Here is an 18,162-nt window from a genome sequence, read left to right as displayed (position 1 = left end):
CAAGTCATTTAACTCCAATTGTCTCAGCAAAAACAAATGAAAAAAGAAAATGAGTAGAATGATTCTCAACCTCTTTGGATTATTCATAGGTCTGTAAACTAATTGTAATGAGTTTTGAAGAGTAATGCTTTTTAGATATCTCCTGAGTCCTACTTAATATACTGAACTAAGATTTCACTAAATAAAACTCAGGGGGCCAGTCAACAAGTGTTAATGATGATTCAGATTTTTTTTCTTCTTCCAAGAAGTAGCTTAAACATGGCAGGAAAATTTGGCCTTACACAGTGAATGCTTGATGGAAATAAGAGATTTTTGCAGGTGGAGGAATACTGAAGGCTAAGATTAAAATGATCTCTTTTTGTCTTTTATTTGGTGAGAGGTCCTTGGGACAGTAGAGCATTTGCAACAATCTTCCATCTTCCCATGTCCTGCTCCCTCTGATTTCCCCTGAAATATTTACAGATACTCACCCAGCTTTATGGCAACTCTTCCATCATCAAAATTTAATTGTTGAAACCCTAGCCCATTTCTTTAAATATTTTTGTATTTATAGAAAAGATTTATTAATCTTGGGCCATAAAAGTTGTTAATGAAATTTAATTTCAATTTTTTTTTTTTCAAAAAAGTAAAGCTTTAACATCGGAAATGGTTTACGTAGAGTTTACAAAAAAGATTTTCAGGTTGGAGGGAAAAAAAAATCCACCCCCTAAAAAAAATGAATCTTTTTTTCCTTTTTAAATTTAAAATTGCCAAGTTTTCTTGAAGGTAATTAAAAGCTTATCTTTTACTTTCCCAGTTGGGCCAGTTCCCCAAACAGAATATACGGAAACCCGGTTAAAATGGCAACTCCTTTCCTCATTCCGAATTTATTTTTTTAAACCCCTATTTTTCTTAAAATTTTTAAAAACTTAGGACAAATATGGAAGGCCACCCAAGATATTAATTAGTCTAAATATGCCTTAATTAATTAAATTTTGTTTAACCCTTTAACTTTTTTTAAAAAGGGTTAACCCTCCCGACTTCCAGGGGAGGTGGCCCAAAGGAAGTCCAACCCAAAAATGATACATAATTTAGGGGGAAATAGAAAAATGAATTTCCCTCCCCATCCAAAAGAAAAACCGGGAAGATTCAGGTTTCTCGAATCAATTAAAAAGTACCAAAACCCTAATTAGAAAAAAAATGCCCTATTGGGTTCTTCCCCGAGGGGGCCGGTTAACAAACTGGTACACTTTAGAAAACAAACTTGAATCAAAGGTTTTAAAAAATTTAAATCCTAGAAAGAGAGATTAAAAACTCCCTTCTAACCAAGATTTAAAAACTTTTATTCTTTACATACCCCCAAATCCCCCTTTTTCCAAATCCCTCTTTCTAAAACAATTTGATTTTAAGCCACAACAAATAGTTTGAAAACCAAAATTTTTTCAACACCTTAATGTTCAAAAATCCTAATTCCAGGGTTTCAAATCCCAAATCTTTCGTTTCAAAAACCATTTCCTTTTTTTTTGAACCAGGTAACCCTCCCTCTCTTCAGGGGAAGTAGAAAGCCCCCAAAAATACTTCTCCTGGGCCTTCTTCCCAAAAAGAAAACCCACCCCCCCCTCCTCCAGAAGGGCAAAACTTTAAAAGAATTACCCTTCTTCCCCTTATTCACCCCGGGGTTTAAAAGCACAAAGAAATTACTAAAATTTCTGGGTTTCTTTTGAAACCCAGTATTTTCCCAAAACCAAAAAAAGAAAAGCCAAATCCCCAAAAACCACTTTACTCCCTCCCCTCCCCTAAAACCAATTTACCAAACCTAAAAATTTAATTCATAAATAAAACAAATAATCAAAACGGTTTTTAAAAAAAATCCGGGGCGGGGTAAACCTAACAAATCCAAACACCTTTAAAAAAATTCCCAAAACTAACCCTTTTGCCTTTACAAAGCAGTACCAAAAAAACCCCAACAATTTTAAAAAAAAACCAAAACCCCCTAAACAAATTGCTAAAACTAGGCACAAACACCCTACCCATCCCTTGGGGTTTGGCCCAGTTTACAAACCTCCAAACGGGGCAAGCCTGCCCCTCTTTCCTGGGGGTTTCCAACCTGGGGAAAAATTCCCCAAACCGGGCAAACCTTTTCCCAAATCCATTCACCTCAACCCCAATCCCAAACCCCAAAATTTCCCATAAAGTGCTTCCTCCAGTTCCCAAAACGTCATTTCTAACGGAAATTTTTGAAAACCCCATCTCCCTCACCGTAAGGAAAACTCTTTCCCAAACCTAACCTCTTCCCTTTTTACCACCAAACCTTCTCCACATCCCCTGCTTCAAAAAACTGGAACCTCCCCCGAAAAACCCCCCAACAAAAGGGAAAAAATCCAAAGAAATTGAAACCCAGAAAAACCAAAAGAAAAAGGAAACCCCAAACATTTGTCCCCACCCCTCAAAAAAATCCCTTGGGGGCTAGAAAAGCCCCACCATTAAAAAATTTAAACAAAAAAAACAATCCCTAAAACCGGAAAAAAACCCCCAAAAGTCAAAACAAAGGTGGAGAAAAAAAATCTCACAAAAAAAGTTAAAAAAAACCACCCCCAAAAAACACATAAAAATCCTGGGCAAAAAAAAATAAAAAAAATAAAAAAAACTACAAAAATCAGAAAAAAAAAAAAACGCTCTGGGCGGGGTTTTCAGAAAAAAAAAGGAAAGGTTATTTATTGAAAAAACAAAACCTGAAAAAATAAAAAAAAGAAAAACTGAAAATTGAAAAAAAACCAAAAATTTTAAAAAAAAAAAAGCCAAAATAAAAACCGGAAAAATCGCAAACAATAAAAAAAATAAATAAAAACCCAAAAAAGGGTCCAAAATTTTTAAATTAAAAAAAAAATTAAAATGAAAAAACATTTTCAAATAAATAAAAAAAATCAAAGAAAATTTTTAACAAAAAACAAAGGCCTTAAATTCCCTTGAAATCAAAAAAAAATAAACTCAGCTTTTTAAAAGATGGACATTTAAACAAAACATTTCTTTTTAAAAAAAACAACAAACAAAAATTTATCTCCAAAAATGGGTAAAAAAATAAAAAATAAACTTTTTTTTAAAAAAATTATTTTGGTTCGTGCTAAAAATAAAAAATTGTAAAAGAAAAAATAAAAAACTTCTATTGAAAACCTATCATTCTGGGGAACAAGAAACATTTAAAATCTTACTCTCATCAGGTTCCCAAAAAAAAAAAAACATTTTTTTAAAATCTTCCCACCCATTAAAAAGTGGAAAGGGAAAAAGGAAAAGGAAAAAAATAAAAAAAATACAAAAAGGGAAAAATTAAAGGGAAAAGGGTACTAAAAGGGAAACTGGGGCCAAAGTAAACCAAAATTTAATACTAAAAGGGGAAGGAGGGCAAAAAAAAACATAATTTAAAATAGGATTAAAAAAAAGTAATCTTAAAAATGGAAGGGAAACTCCTCATAAAATAACAAACTGGATAAAAATCAGAACCCTACAAATTTTTACAAAACACATTTTAAAACAAGAACATACAATAAAAATCCAACTATTATCTTCCGGTGAATCAAAAAATGCCATCCCCAAATCAGAAACAAAATAATCTAATTAAAAAAAGGAAAAACTATATCTTCTAAAAATACTATAACAATAAACAAATTCAATTTAAAATATACCGTGGTTTCTAACTTCCTAAAAAATTAAGGGAAATTCGAAAAGAAAAGCAAAAACAATAAAGGGGCCTCATCCACACTCAATTTAAAATAAATCAAATCACAAAACAAAAAAAAAAATAAAAAAAAAAAACAAAAACTAAGAATAATCTTGGAAAAACTAATGGTAAAAAAAATACACTTTCTTCTCAACTCATAACCTACAAATTACCATAAAAACAAAAACCTCCAAAATTAAATCGGGGAAAGAAATGAAAGCTTTTTCAATCACAATCAAAAAACTACATTCAACAAAAAAGGTAAATAAACAAAAAGAATTGGAAACAAAAATCTCAAAAATTGTGAAAAAAAATTAAAAACATCTTCCTCAAATAATAACGGTAACATCTACCCAAAATTTTGGGGATCACCGCGGAATAAAACTTTATTTAAACTTTTTGAACAAAAAAAAAAAAAGGAAAATGAACCAACAAAAACTAAAAAACCAAATTAAAAACCCCCAATCAATTACTAAACAAAATTCAAAATTAAAAGGAGAAATTAATAATATTGAAACTAAAAAATCTATTGAACTAATAAATAAAACTAAGATTGGTTTTGGAAAAAAATAAAATTGATAAACCTTTTAATCGTTAGAAAAAGGAGGAGGAAAATGAAATTAGTAGTCTTAAAAATGAAAAGGAAGAACTTTCCACCAATGAAGGGAAATTAAGAAATTGGAGTTATTTTGCTCAACTTTATGAATAAATTTGATAACCCTAAGTGAAATGGATGACTACCCCAAAATATGACTTCCTAGACTAACAGAGGGAAGGGTAAATTGCGGAATAGTCCCATTTCAGAAAAAAATAGAACAGGCAATTAAACCTCCCAAAAAAATCCCCAGGACCAGATGGATTTACATGAATTTCAAACATTTAAAGAACAATTGCAATGCTATATAAATTATTTGATAAAATAGGGAGAGATCCCACAAATTCCTTCTATAACGAACATGGTACTTTATCCTAAACGGTAGTTGAAAACAGAAAAACTATAGACCAATCTCCAAATGAATATTATCTAAAATCTTAAATAAAATATTACAAAAAGACTACAGAAAATCATCCCCAATAATTCACCATGATCAATAGGATTTATACCAGAATGGGGCTGGTTCAATATTGGAAAACTATCAACATAATTAAATTTAAAAAATAACAAAAACCATATGATCATCTCAATAGATGCGAAAAACATTTGATAAAATCCAACATCCATTCCTATTAAAAACACTTGAGTATAGGAATAAATGGACTTTTCTTAAAATAATCAGCATCTTTTAAAACCACTTTAAACATCATATTAATAGGGACAAACTGCAACCATTCCCAATAAGATCAGGATGAAAAAGGTTGCCATTATACCATTACTATTTAATATTGTATTGAAATCTAGCTAGGCAATGAGCTGAAGAAAGATATTAAAGGAAAAAATGGCAATAGGAAACCAAATTATCACTCTTTCTGATGATATGATTATACTTAGAAACCCCAATTCTAAAAGTTATTAGAAATAATACTTTAAAATTCAAAAAAACCCCTAAGTATCAGCATTCTTATATATCATAACAAAAATCCAACAGTCAAATTCAAAAAATTTTAAAAGCTACTGATAGTAAAAAATATTTAGGAATCTATCTGCCAAGGGAAAATCAAAACTTTATAGAAAAACACAAAACACTTTCCCACAAATTAAGTCTGAACTAACCTAAAAATAATTTAAATGCTCTTGGATTTGGGAGCAAATATAAAAAGATGACAATACCTAAACTAATCTATTTATTTAGGGTATACCAATCGACTTCCCAAAAACTATTTTATGACCTGAAAAAATAACAACAAAGTTCATATGGAAAAAAAAGGTCAAAATTTTTTTTTAATATCCTTTTTTTCAGGATATTTGCATGGGTAACTTTACGAAACAATTAAACCTCTTGTTAATTTTTTCACCTCTTACCCCCCCCTCCCTAGATGGGGATAATAGATGTTAAATATATTAAAATTAAATTAGATACACAATAAGTATACATAAAAAGCGTTTTTTGCTTACAAAAAGAATCAGACTCTGAAATATTGTACAATTAGCTTGTGAAAGTAAAATGCAGGTGTGCATAAATAAAGGTTGAATTCAATTAATGGTTTTAGTCATCTCCCAGGTTCTTTTCTGGGCTGGATTCAGTTCATTACCTCCTTTGAAGATTTGGTTGATCCTCGTTGCTGAGGATGGCCCTGGTCCATCAGAACTGGTATAAGTATTTTGTTTATATTTGATCTCCTGGTCCTCTCATTTCCTCAGCATCGTTTTAAATTCTATTTCAAATCATCCTTTGGTCATTTCACAGAACAGTAATATTCCAAATATTCATAAAAAAGGTCCAAAATTTCAAAGGGTTTGAAAAAAAATCAAATGAAGGTGGCCTAAATTACCAGATCTAAAAATTATATTATAAAGGGATTTAAAACTATTTGGTATTGGCTAAAAATAGACTTTGGTCAATGGAATAGATTAGGTTCAAAACAGAACGCCAAAATTTAATTATCTAGTTTTACAAACCCAAAGACCCCAGTTTTTGGGATAAAATAATTATTTAAAAATTGCTGGGAAAATTGGTTGTATGGCAGAAACTAAATTGACCCACATTAACACGTACACAAATAAGGTCAAAATAGGTTCATGATCAAGCATAAAATGGATCATAAATAAATTGGAAGAGCATAGGATGTTTACCTCTTGATTGGAAGAGGAAGGTTTATGACCAAAGAAGAACTAGAGATACTATTGATTACAAAATTGAAAAATTTGACTATAAATTGAAAAGTTTTGTACAAACAAAACTAATGAGGCAAGATTAGAGAAACAATAAACTGGGAAAACTTTTTTACATAAAGGTTCGTGGACTCATTTCCAAAAATAGGACATTGACTCTAATTTTGAAATCAAAGCCATTCTCAATTGATAAATGGTCAAAGGAATGAACAATTTTCAGAATGAAATTAAAACAATTTCTCATATGAAAAGTGTTTCTCACTATTGATCAGAAATGCAAATTAAACAACTCTGAGAACCACTATACACCTGTCAGATTTGGGAGGGGAAAGATAATAAGAATATTGGAGGGGATGGGAAAACAGGGACACTGATACATTGTTGGTGGGTATGAATACATCCAGCCAAGAGCAATTTGGAACTATGCCCAAAAGTTATCAAACTTGCTCCTTTGATCCAGCAGTGTCTCTACTGGCTTTCCCCCAAAGAGATACTAAAAAGGAAAGGACCTGTATGTCCAAAATGTTTTTGGGAGCCCTTTTTAGTGCCAAACTGGAAAATAATGGATCCCATCATTTGGAGAATGGTTGAGTAAATTATGGTATATGAATTTATGAATATTATTGTTCTTAAAGCCCAAACAAGGGCGAATACAAAGAGGATTGGTGAGACTGGCAGAACGTCTGTGAAATGGCAGAACCAGAAATCATTGTATCCTCAACAGTGATACTTATGAGGTGTATTCTGATGAGATTTCTTCAACAAAGACAAGATCAACTGAGCAATTATCAAGGATGGAAGAAGCAGCTACACCCAAAGAAGAGCACTAGGAAATGAATGTAAACTTTGCATTTTTGTTTCTTTAGGTTATTTATACCTTCAAAAATTCTCCTTGAGCAACAAGAAAACTTTTTCTCACATATTTATCCAAGATTCTGTAACCTATCTAACATGTATGGACTGCTTGCCATCTGGGGAAAATTTGGAGGAGGGGGAAAAATCAGAACAGAAGGGTGCAAGGGATAATGTTGTAAAAAACTACCCTGCATGGTTCTGTCCATAAAATTTTTAAATAAAAAAAAATCAAGAATAGTGAAAGGCTAAATTTAAGTTTCTAGGGTTCTTTGGCTCCCCCTTTCTTTTGGTTTTGGAGCATTTAATTCTCTTTTCTCCTTTCTTGCCTGTCCTTGAAGATTAAAGGTTCCTTTTTTAAAATCTTATACTGTCACAAAAGTGTCAAAATTTTAGAAATATATCAGGTCCATTTTTTTTATTGCTTGTGGCACACCAATCAATTCTTGAAAAAGAACTCAACCCTCGGCTTTCTCTTTTCTGCTGGTATTGCAAAAGTGATCCAAAAAGTGTCTACAACTGGATAAAGACAAGGTGACCAAAAGATTTATAATGGGTCCATCCATTTGAAATTCATTGGTTCTCAAACTCGGGATCTTCCCTAGGCGTGTGGGCGGGAAAGGAAAGGCAAGCTGACACAACCCCTACTTCTTCTCTTTTATTCAAATTGTAACGTAAAACCACACCATGATATTTAAAATGAAATTCTTGGGCTTCAGAATAAAAGGGTATTGGCCAACATACAAAGGCTATCTCCTTTAATTACCATCAGAAAAGGACCGAGTCTACAGAGTGGACATCAAAATATAAATCTTACCTAATTCTTTTTACTTCTTTGGTTCTTAAAGGTTGATTATATTAAAGCTGCAAATTTTATTTGGGCTTTTATCTTTTACCAACCTACTGAATAAATCAATAATATTTATATCTCCTGGGTAAAAGTAAACTAGAATATTCCTACAATTCATTCTTAAATGGACTAAAAAACTCTCTCTCTTTATAGTTAAATCACGAAATATTAAAATATTTATTTGGATAAAATATTGGCTAAAAACTTTAAAACCTTTTCTTCAAAATCCATTTAAATTATTAAAAATCTTTTATCTAAGGGAACCCATTGAAAAGGGCCTGGCTAAAAAATTTTCGGGATATTTTATAAAATTTTCATTAATTATAAAAATTATATCTTTATCTTATCCCAAAAATTACTACTCATAAGCCTTTAAAAATTCACCCAAAAGCACAAGGGAAAGGCCCTTTTTGTCTGGGAAGGAGCCCCTTACACTTCTCTGAAAAACTTTTTTTTTGGCACAATTTCCAAAATTTTAGCCTTTAACCAATATAAAACCATTCAACCTCTTAACCTTCCCTTCCCTCTCACTTACATATATTTTAAACATTCCCCTAAATTTAATAATTTTGCAAAATTGGGTCAAGCCTCATACCATCCGGATTTTCCTTCATTTCAAAGTATTTAAAGGTTTTGCTTCCTGTTTTAAGGAAAGTTTTTTTGTAAACACCAGGGTTCCAATCCTAAATAATTTGGGAATTTTTGAATTTTCCTGGATTTTCAAATTTGTTCCTTAGGTTTAGGTCTTTTTAGAATACCTTTGACTTTTTCCTAGGTGGGCCCCAATATTATCCTGTAATTAAATTACTTTTAAATCTTTTTTACTGGGTAGGGGCAACTACATTTTTCTAAAAGTGGGGCGTTTTTCTTTCCCTGGGCAAAATTTCCCAATTTTTATAAGGCCAGCTAAGAATCTGGGCATGAAACAAATTTTTCATATCCTCCTTTCGAATAAAAAAAATCAATTCAAACCTAAAGGGAGGCCCTTCTCTGGGCAATTGGTGAATGGAGTCACTAAAATTCCAAGTTTCCTTTGTTATTTAACTTTCAAATAGTCAAACCTCCATTTTTCCAATTTTTTTAAAAATATGGGGAAATTCGGATTAAAGGGTTAAATTCCAATTTCCTGTAATATCTAAAAGGCCCAATTTTTCGCTTTTTGACTTTTCATCCATGTGGGTATCATTTTCCCTTATGAAACGGGTGGGTTGACAGGCTTTCCTTTGCCTCCCTAAAAACCAATCTATTTTTCCAATTTTTAAAAAGTCTTCCCTCCTGTTGATGGGGATTTTTTTTGTTAAAAAATAAAAAACTATTTCCCCAGTCCATTAAAGGGTCAACTTGCTCTTTATCCTCTTCCGTATTAGGTTCTCCTTTTGGTGACTGGGCCCTTGGCACCTCAATTTCCATTCTTGTTTAAACCTTTTTCCATTTATATGAAATGAGCTGGGCTTAGGTCCCGTGCTGGGCGATATTCCGGATTTTGGCTTACAAACAACTTCCCAATTGCTTATGGGGCTGTTCATTAAACCCTCTATCTTCTCCCTGTTGATGTCCACTTTGCTCCTGTATTGGTGTCTCCGTTTTTGCTGGGGTTTTCTCCAGCCCCAATTTCCCACATTCTTTGGATCACTTTTTTTGACACATGGTCTCTGTGGTCGCCACTGTTTCCCTGGAGCAAAGGGAATTGGGCGGGAAAAGTTTCCACCTTCCAGGGGACTGTTTCCCAGTAAAAACTCCTTCTCCCTAAGTTGCCTTTTCCCCATCATTCTTCCTCTGAGGCTGGTTCCCCTTTCTCCCCCTAGAGCTTCCTGGTGATTGGTTTGCTGGGTCTGGATTTCCCTTGGGTTGTAAGGCCCGCCCCACCCCCAAGTATTTTTGCCTGGGGCCCTGGGGGTGGGCCCCTTCCATTTCCCGACAGTCAATTCTGATGCATGGAAGTGTTTGCATTTTGGACTGGGGCTTGGGTCTTTTCCCCACCCGTTTTTATCATACTGTCTCTGAAATTGGGGTTTAAGATTTTTAAATTGAAACTTTACAAATTCCTGGAAGTCCGCCAGAAGGGACCTTTTTCCCATTTTGGAATCTTGGGAATCTCCTTTGCCGGCTATAAAAGGGTTTTTGCCCACTGGGCAATCTTTCTTCCTCTGGGCATCCTTGCTGTCTAATAAATTTTTTCCTCCCCTCGTACTTTTCTTTTGAAGTTGTTATGTTTGTATTTTTTCAAAGGCGTAAACAGCCAAAGCCCACAAAATCCAAAGGTTCATTTTGGTTTTAATTTTTAAGGCCCTCTTTTTGTTTGATTGTGGAAACCCTCTCTTCGGGAATTTGCTATTTTTATTTTTAATTTCTGAAATGTTTGGAACCTATCCTTTATTTCCGGATTAGTATTAACTCCCTTTACTTTTTTTGGGGCTTGTATCCTACAAGTCCTATATTCAGAAAAACCCAAATTTGTCATTCAGATGCCTTCTAAGATTTCCGTAAGGGGTTAAGATTATGAAATTTTTAAATCTTGCCCGTTCCCCAAAAAAGAAGCCTTTTTTAGGTCTTTAAGTTTCTTTTCAAATTACTTTCTTTCTTGACCTGGGGAATTATTTGTCACAGGTCATTTCAGTTTCAACTAACTTATCCTTCCTCCCTTGGCTTTTAATCTTTTAATTAGAGGAAGGGGGATTCTTTATGGTACCTTTTCTCCTTTTCCTCCTCCCTCCATCCTGGAAGATGGAGTTGATGGGTTTTCCCAATTTTCGCTTTTGGAAGGGTGGGAAAAAAATAAACCCTTGAACCTTGGAACTCCTCGCCCTCCGAATGGTATTAAACTTTCTTTTCTTCCTCCCCCATTCCCTTCGTTTTTTCTGAAAACTTTTCTTTTTTCTATAACTTGCAGGATTTTTTTTTAAGGCCAATTGTATTATGTTGTATATATAGAATGTTTCTTTGGAAATTGAATTGGAACCATTATCATTATAATATTCACATAGTTGATCTCCTACAAGTTTCCAGTTATCTGCCCTTATATCTTCTTCATTGAAGAACCAAGGGCTTGTACATTCTAAAGTATCAAGGAATCCATCAATCTCCTCCCAAGTCATAATTAAACCCTGTCTCTTTATCAGTCTGAGTATGCTTCCTGCAGATCTCCTTTGGGGTAGGGTTAGAGATGGGGATGGGGGAGAATCTTTTCCTAATATCTGCTCCATTTCAGCTAGAAAAGGTTACTAGTTTAGTCCTTAACAAATAAGTTTCCTGTTTGTCTATTAAAATACTCACCCAATTTCCTGGTCATTGGGGACTTCTGTGAAAGTAGGGTCCTTGGTCCACATGTTGGATGCCAATTGTGGGGACCAAGTTAACACCCTGGATACTTTAGAATCAGCCGGAGTCAGGATAATCAAAAATCCTTGGTCTTTATTCTTGGTTGAAATGAGAGGAATGGACACAAGAATCTCCTCTTCCTCACTCTGCCAGGAGTCACACTCATTTGTCTCACTCCACCCTCTAATCCCTCCTCCAAATCTCTCTATATACCAACAGATCAAGCCAGTACAGAACAGTGGGGTGGGCCATTTTCCAAGCATATGTTAATAGAGTATTGTCCAATAAGTAATTAGCATTAAGTGCTCAGCTGTCCAAGTGCATCTGCTCAGTTTCAGCCCGTTACACTGAAACTAAATTTTTATTAATACTCTACCTTTTTTCTTCACAAGAAATGCAGCCCCATTTCTTCAAGAATATTGTTTTGACTGGAGGAAACACCCTCTTTCCAGGATTCAGGGATCGAGTTTACTCAGAGGTTCGGTGTCTCACGCCAACAGATTATGATGTTTCTGTTGTGCTTCCTGAAAAGTAAGTGTGAGTTTCTGATGGGAGTGGGACTAGTCCTGGAGTTCTTTTTATTGATGGTAATGGTTTGGAGGACACATTTACAGATTCATCCTTTTCAGAAACCAGCCATAATCCTTAAGAATAATTAAAAAAAAAAACCCCACATATTCTTAAATCTTTAGTACAAAACTGTATTGTATTGGCTATTGTTTACATTTTACACATGTCAGTTTTTTCAAATATAGCCCTGAGTACAAGCCATTGATTTTTTCCTTTTTAATTTTTTCTCAATTATATGTAAAAACAATTTTTAATGTCACTTATGAACAATATACCATACTATTTTTATCTCCTTTTTTACTGAAACTGGAAGAGGTTAAATGAGTAGCACATTCTCCACTAATAAGTGACTGATATGAGATTTGGTCCTCATTCTTCTTCATTCTGAGTCCAGAACCCTATTCATTATGCCATATTGTCTCTCTGGATTATTTTAGAATTGTTTTTTCTTAATTACATATAAAAAAAATTCATTTTTAAAAATTTTGAGTTCCAGATTCTTTCTTTCTGTGTCCTCCTTTCTCTTTGACAAGGCACACAGGCTGCTATAGATTATATATGTGCAGTCAAGCAAACCATTTCCTTATTGCCATATTGCAAAAGGAAAGCAAAAAAACCCTCAAGAAAAATAAAGTTAAAAAAATATGCTTTCATCTGCATTTAGATTCCATCATTTCTTTCTCTCTGAAGGTGGGATAGCATTTTTCATTAGAAGTTCTTTGTAATATATCATTGTATTGCTCAGAATCATTCACAATTGGTTGATCATTGTTTACAATTGCTGTTAAATGTAGTTTTCTTTTGGTTCTGCTCACTTTGTATCAGTCCATATAAAAGTGTTCCCGGGTTTTTTTTTTGAAAGAATCCTGCTTATTTCTTCTAGCACAATAATCATCTCTAACAATCATATACCATAACTTGTTTGGTTATTCCCCAATTGATAGCCCCTCCCTGCCTCCATTTCCAATTTTTTGCTACCACAAAATGAGTTGCTACAAAATTTTTGTCTATATAGCTTTTTCTTTGCTCCCTTTGGGATACATGTCTATGAATGGTATCACTGGATCAAAGGATATCAGTTTTATAGCCCTTTGGACATAATTCCAAATTATTCTCTAGAATGGTTGGATCAGTTCACAATTCTGCTAGCAGTGTTATTAGCATTCCACTTTTTGCACATCCCTTCTAACATTTATCATTTTCCTTTTTTCTCATATCAGTCAATGTAATGGGTGTGAGATGTTATAATTTGCTTTAATTTGCATTTCTCTAATCAATATTTAAAGTATTTTTTTTCAAATGACTATTGATAACTTTGTTTTCTTCTTCTGAAAACTGCCTCTTTTTATTCTTTGACCATTTATCAGTAAGAAATGACTTATATTTTTATAAATTTGACTCAGTTCTTTTTTTAAGGCTTTAAAACTGCATATCTTTTAATATAGACATTCATATCTACTTAAATTATCTGATTGAACCTTGTATATTCTTAAATATAAGTCTTGAGCATTTTTATATTATAGGACTCAGGAATTAAAAAAAAAAAGGCTTGCAGCAATATTACTGAGTACTATGGATATGTGAGGAAGCATGATTAAAGATGGCATTGTTTCCTTTCTAGTTAAATTTTGAGTTATGAGTATGAAAGGAAATAGGAACAAAGAAAGTCCTAATATGGGACCAGAAGGGCCTTTGGAGATGTTTGGTCCAGTTCCATCTTTGTACAGAGGAGGGGACTGAGGCTGCCTGCTGTGGGTGAGGGCCCATGGTCGAACAGTGAATAAGCATCAAACAGTGCTGTGCCCACATCAACCAGATGGCCTCCAAGAGTTGGAGAGTCCTAACCCCATTTGTGGATGATCAAAATCAGATCTTTGAATATGTTGTTTTTAAGTTCCTGTTGCATTTATTGTCTCAAGACAGTTTTATTTTGACTTAGTGTCTTCAATTTAGATTAATTTATGTTTTATCACCTCAGCAAATTTTAAGTCCTGTTAAGATGTTGGAGTTTAGAGTTTATATTTTTATATATTGCATAATTTTATGTGAGTTTTTTTTTTTAGGCAAAGTAACAGCATTACAAATACTTTGTGACTTGCATTAATTCTGTTAAGCCTTAATTTTTTTAGACCAGTTCTATGATGTCATTGTTAAAGGGAAATTCTAGTAAAGAAACCCTTCTATCCATGTAGATTGGCCCCTGTTTTGCAGCTGAGAGAGTCCTAGAAGTGGCATGGGCTGTGGAAAAGTTAAAGACCTTGCCCAGAGTCACAAAGTAGGCATGAGATAGAAGCCATTCTTTGGTGTCTTCTTAATGTGAAGGCCTGCTATCTGCCCTATGGCTGCATTACTGTTCTTGTTAAAAATGATTTCTGTACTACAGACAGGAATTGAAAGGATTGCGTGACTTGGGAGGTGATTGATCAGGAAGCCTCTAGTCAGTCAGTTTTTGCTACTTCCCTGGGGCAGGTTATTTTATTTTGTTTTATTTTTTTGACCCTGTGGAGGTAGATTGATGCTAGTTCTGCATCCTTGCTCCAAACCTTCACAAGGCATTCTTTATGACTACACTGTATGCAAGCTTGGGTTAAGGAATTGGGTTGCAAGAATTCTGTCTCCCAATAGAGAGAAGGTAAGTCAGTCCTAGGATTCTCACTTAGCCTGGATGTATCAAAGGCGTGGCAGGAACCCAAATGCTCCTAACTTCTAGATTGGCTCTCTAGCCAGGAATGTTCATCTGTTTTCAGTTTAATTTTAATTAAAGTTTGTTAAAATTTAACTCAAATGTTGTCATTTATGTTCTTTTTAAAAAAGATTTTAATAGTATTTTATTTTTTCAAATACAGGCAAAGATAGGTTTCAACATTCACCTTTGCAAAACCTTGCGTTCCAAATTTTTATCCATCCTTCTCCCTTCCCTAAGTCAGCAAGCAATCTGATATAGGTTAAAACATGAGCAGTTCTTCTAAACATATTGCCATATTCAACATGCTGCACAAGAAAAATCAGATCGGGGGGGGGGGGGAACATGAGAGAGGAAAAAAATTGGGCAAATAGCAACAAAAATGGTGAAAATTCTATGCTTTGATCCATTTTCAGTATGCATAGTTCTTGTAGATGGCACTTTCCATCACAAGTCTACTGAAATTGTCTTGAATCACGTCATTGTTGAAAAGAGCTAAGTCTGTCACAGTTGATCAAATACATAATCTTCTTGTTGCTGTGTACAATGATCTCTTGGTTCTGCTCACTTCACTTAGCATCAGTTCATATAAGTCTCTCCAGTCTCTCTAAAATCATCCTGCTGATCATTTCTTATAGAACAATAATATTCTGTAACATTCATATACCACAATTTACTCGGCTATTCTCCAACTGGTGGACATCCACTCGGTTTCCAGTTTCTAGCCACTACAAAGAGGGCTGCCACAAACATTTTTGCACATATGGGTCCCTTTCCCTCCTTTAAGATCTCTTTGGGATATAAGCCCAGTAGTAACACTACGGGATCAAAGGGTATGCACAGTATGATAACTCTTTGGGCATAGTTCCAGATTGCTCTACAGAATGGTTGGATCCATTCACAATTCCACCAACAATGTATTAATGCCCCAGCTTTCCCACATCCCCTCCATTATCTGTTATTATCTTTTTCTGTCATCTTAGCCAATTTCAGAGTTTTAAGGTGGTACTTCAAGTGTTTTCTTAATTTGTATTTCTCTAATCAATAGTGATTTAGAGCACTTTTTTTGTGTGACTAGAAATGGTTTTAATCATTTATATTTTTTTATGAAGGATAATATCATTACACATGGGAGAAAGGTGAGTGTCAACCCAAACAGCAGAACACTGATATGATTACCCTTTGTGCCTTGGTTCTCAATTAAAAACAGCCTTTCTAGGGGAAGTGAAAGCTACAAGTATTACTAGGGGAGATTCTGGCCATGTTATTAGTATTTGTATTTAGTCACAAAAATCTAATGCTGCAGGTACAGGGTGAAGAAGGGGAAGACTTACCAGGTGGTGTTGAATACTTTGTCCCAAAATGAAAGCCCAAAAACCTCGTCTTTATGTTTGCCCTCAGAATGTGTTCCTTGTTTAGGTTATTCAGCTTCTCAGGGAAGACATCAGTATTTCCTTTTCAGTACAATTTGTTTCATAGTTGGATAAAGATTGCTAGTAGCTTTTGCAACTTCATCTTAGTTCATTTATTTTTATTTTCAGTCCAATTACTTATTCCTGGGAAGGTGGAAAGCTAATATCAGAGAATGATGATTTTGAAGATATGGTGGTAACAAGAGAAGATTATGAAGAAAATGGACATTGCATATGTGAAGAGAAATTTGATATTTAAAGAACGTTCCTGAATGGATGTCTTTATGCAGTTCTTTTTAAAGAAGCTAATGAGCACTATTGTAATCTTTCATCTTGGAAAGTATCTTGAGTTGATTGACATACTTTATGTTAGCGCTTTGGAAAGCTTAGCTTCAGTGACTCATACCATAAATGGTAAATACACAAAAAGGTGTATGTACTTTTATTGTACACTTATTTAGGAGCGAGGCTTCTGTCAGGGCTTGCACTATCTTTTTTAGGGCAGGTTACTTTTCATTGATGAATGAAAGACTAAATGCATTTAAAATTTTATTCTTTTTAGTTAAAAGAACAGATTTAGTCTTTGATAGTTCATTTTTTTGCATTTGTTATTGGAAATTTTTGACTTCATTTAGTTTTCATATTCTTTTATATATTGTGTATGTATATATGATGGGAATGATAATTTAAAGTGTTCTAATTTTTACTTAGAGCATATTTAATAAATTGCCTTTAGTGTATGATTTCTGTTTCTGTTCAGTTTTTATTTTAAAAAATGTTTTATTTCACTCATTCCACAAAACACTGTTGTTCATATTGTTTTTGAATGAAAAGAATGTCAGCTTGTCAAGGTTATGAAGAAATTTAGGAGGTTTTGCATTGGTCCATGGCTAGATGTATCCAGCACAATGAAATAAACAAAGAGGAGGATCTGGACTCCTGCAGTCTCTTGGGTAATCTGAATTAATGTAGACCTGACTTTGGCTTTATTACATTGATGGGGGCAAATGCCTTTGAAAAGTATATATTGCCCTGTTTTTATGTCTCTTCGTAGTTAGTAATCCAAGTATTATCAGACACACTTCTCTCTCATATATATATTTTTAAAGTATCTGTCATAATTCTGACAGGAAGACATTTGGTTAGAGGACATGATTTAAGACATTTAACTCAAATATTTGTCAGTCATTAACAAACTCTCATCCTACACTTTTCAGTCTGTGAAGAGGCAGTCTTCTAAAATATTTGTAAAAAGTTGCTATCTCCCTTTCTCAGACTTTCAGACATTTTCCATGTGTACTTATTCTTGGAATTGATGGAAACGGCCCAGGCTTAGGTAGGTATGGGTATTTTCTAAGTTTTGCAGTCTGATTATGGATAACATCACTTGGACTGCAGTAACTCCAAGGATAGTGTGGAGCCTCCAAATGAGATGAACAACCACTGAAAGGAATGGAGCCTAACTACCCACATAGGATGAAGCAGTGCTTCTTATTCAGATGGGGTGCAGTCCAGTAGACAAGCTATGCTACTGGTCAGTCTGGACATTTATCTTAACACATTGCAGTGACACTGGGCTACCCCAAATTGCCCAGTAGTTTTCATGATCACAAGCCTTTTTGTGAAACAAATGCCAGCCTTATGACCATGAATACTCTTTTAGGTTGGTTCTTCATCAAACTAATCTTGTGTAACGTGGCAAAAGAAACTTGTCTGCCACCTTAGAGATGTGGAGTCATGCTCCACTGGCTCACTGAATAAAGTACAATTGTACTCAACAAGATAGCCCAGCTCAACCCTTCTTCCCAGTTGTGTTTTGCTTTGTCTTGTATATATGATTTGTATTCCAGTTGGAGTACATTGCTGGTCTCCAGCCAGTCCACAAGCACCATTATGACTTGCAGCGCTGTATTGTTACCGTACTACCTTATGTGTTCTCTCCCAAGTCAAAGTCATGAACTTCCATGGTTCTTGGCACTTTGTACTGCTCTAGAGGCACTACATCAAGGTCAT

At 34.1% G+C, this 18,162-nt stretch overlaps 1 protein-coding gene across 1 annotated transcript in view; it reads left to right on the top strand.

Moving 5' to 3' along the window:
* Positions 1 to 16,892, top strand: part of ACTR6 (actin related protein 6) — a 36,180-nt gene extending 19,288 nt beyond the window's left edge. Inside the window, exons 10-11 of the mRNA XM_003771061.4 lie at positions 11,877 to 12,015; positions 16,279 to 16,892. Of these exons, the coding sequence (XP_003771109.1) occupies positions 11,877 to 12,015; positions 16,279 to 16,408 (269 nt within the window). The 3' untranslated portion in view covers positions 16,409 to 16,892. The remainder of the gene's footprint in view (positions 1 to 11,876; positions 12,016 to 16,278) is intronic.
* The last annotated feature ends 1,270 nt before the right edge of the window (positions 16,893 to 18,162 follow it).

Source organism: Sarcophilus harrisii, chromosome 5 (genome assembly GCF_902635505.1).
Source record: "Sarcophilus harrisii chromosome 5, mSarHar1.11, whole genome shotgun sequence".
Classification (NCBI taxonomy): domain Eukaryota; kingdom Metazoa; phylum Chordata; class Mammalia; order Dasyuromorphia; family Dasyuridae; genus Sarcophilus; species Sarcophilus harrisii.
Note: the sequence above shows the minus strand (reverse complement) of the source record. Positions and strands in the feature narration are given on the sequence as shown.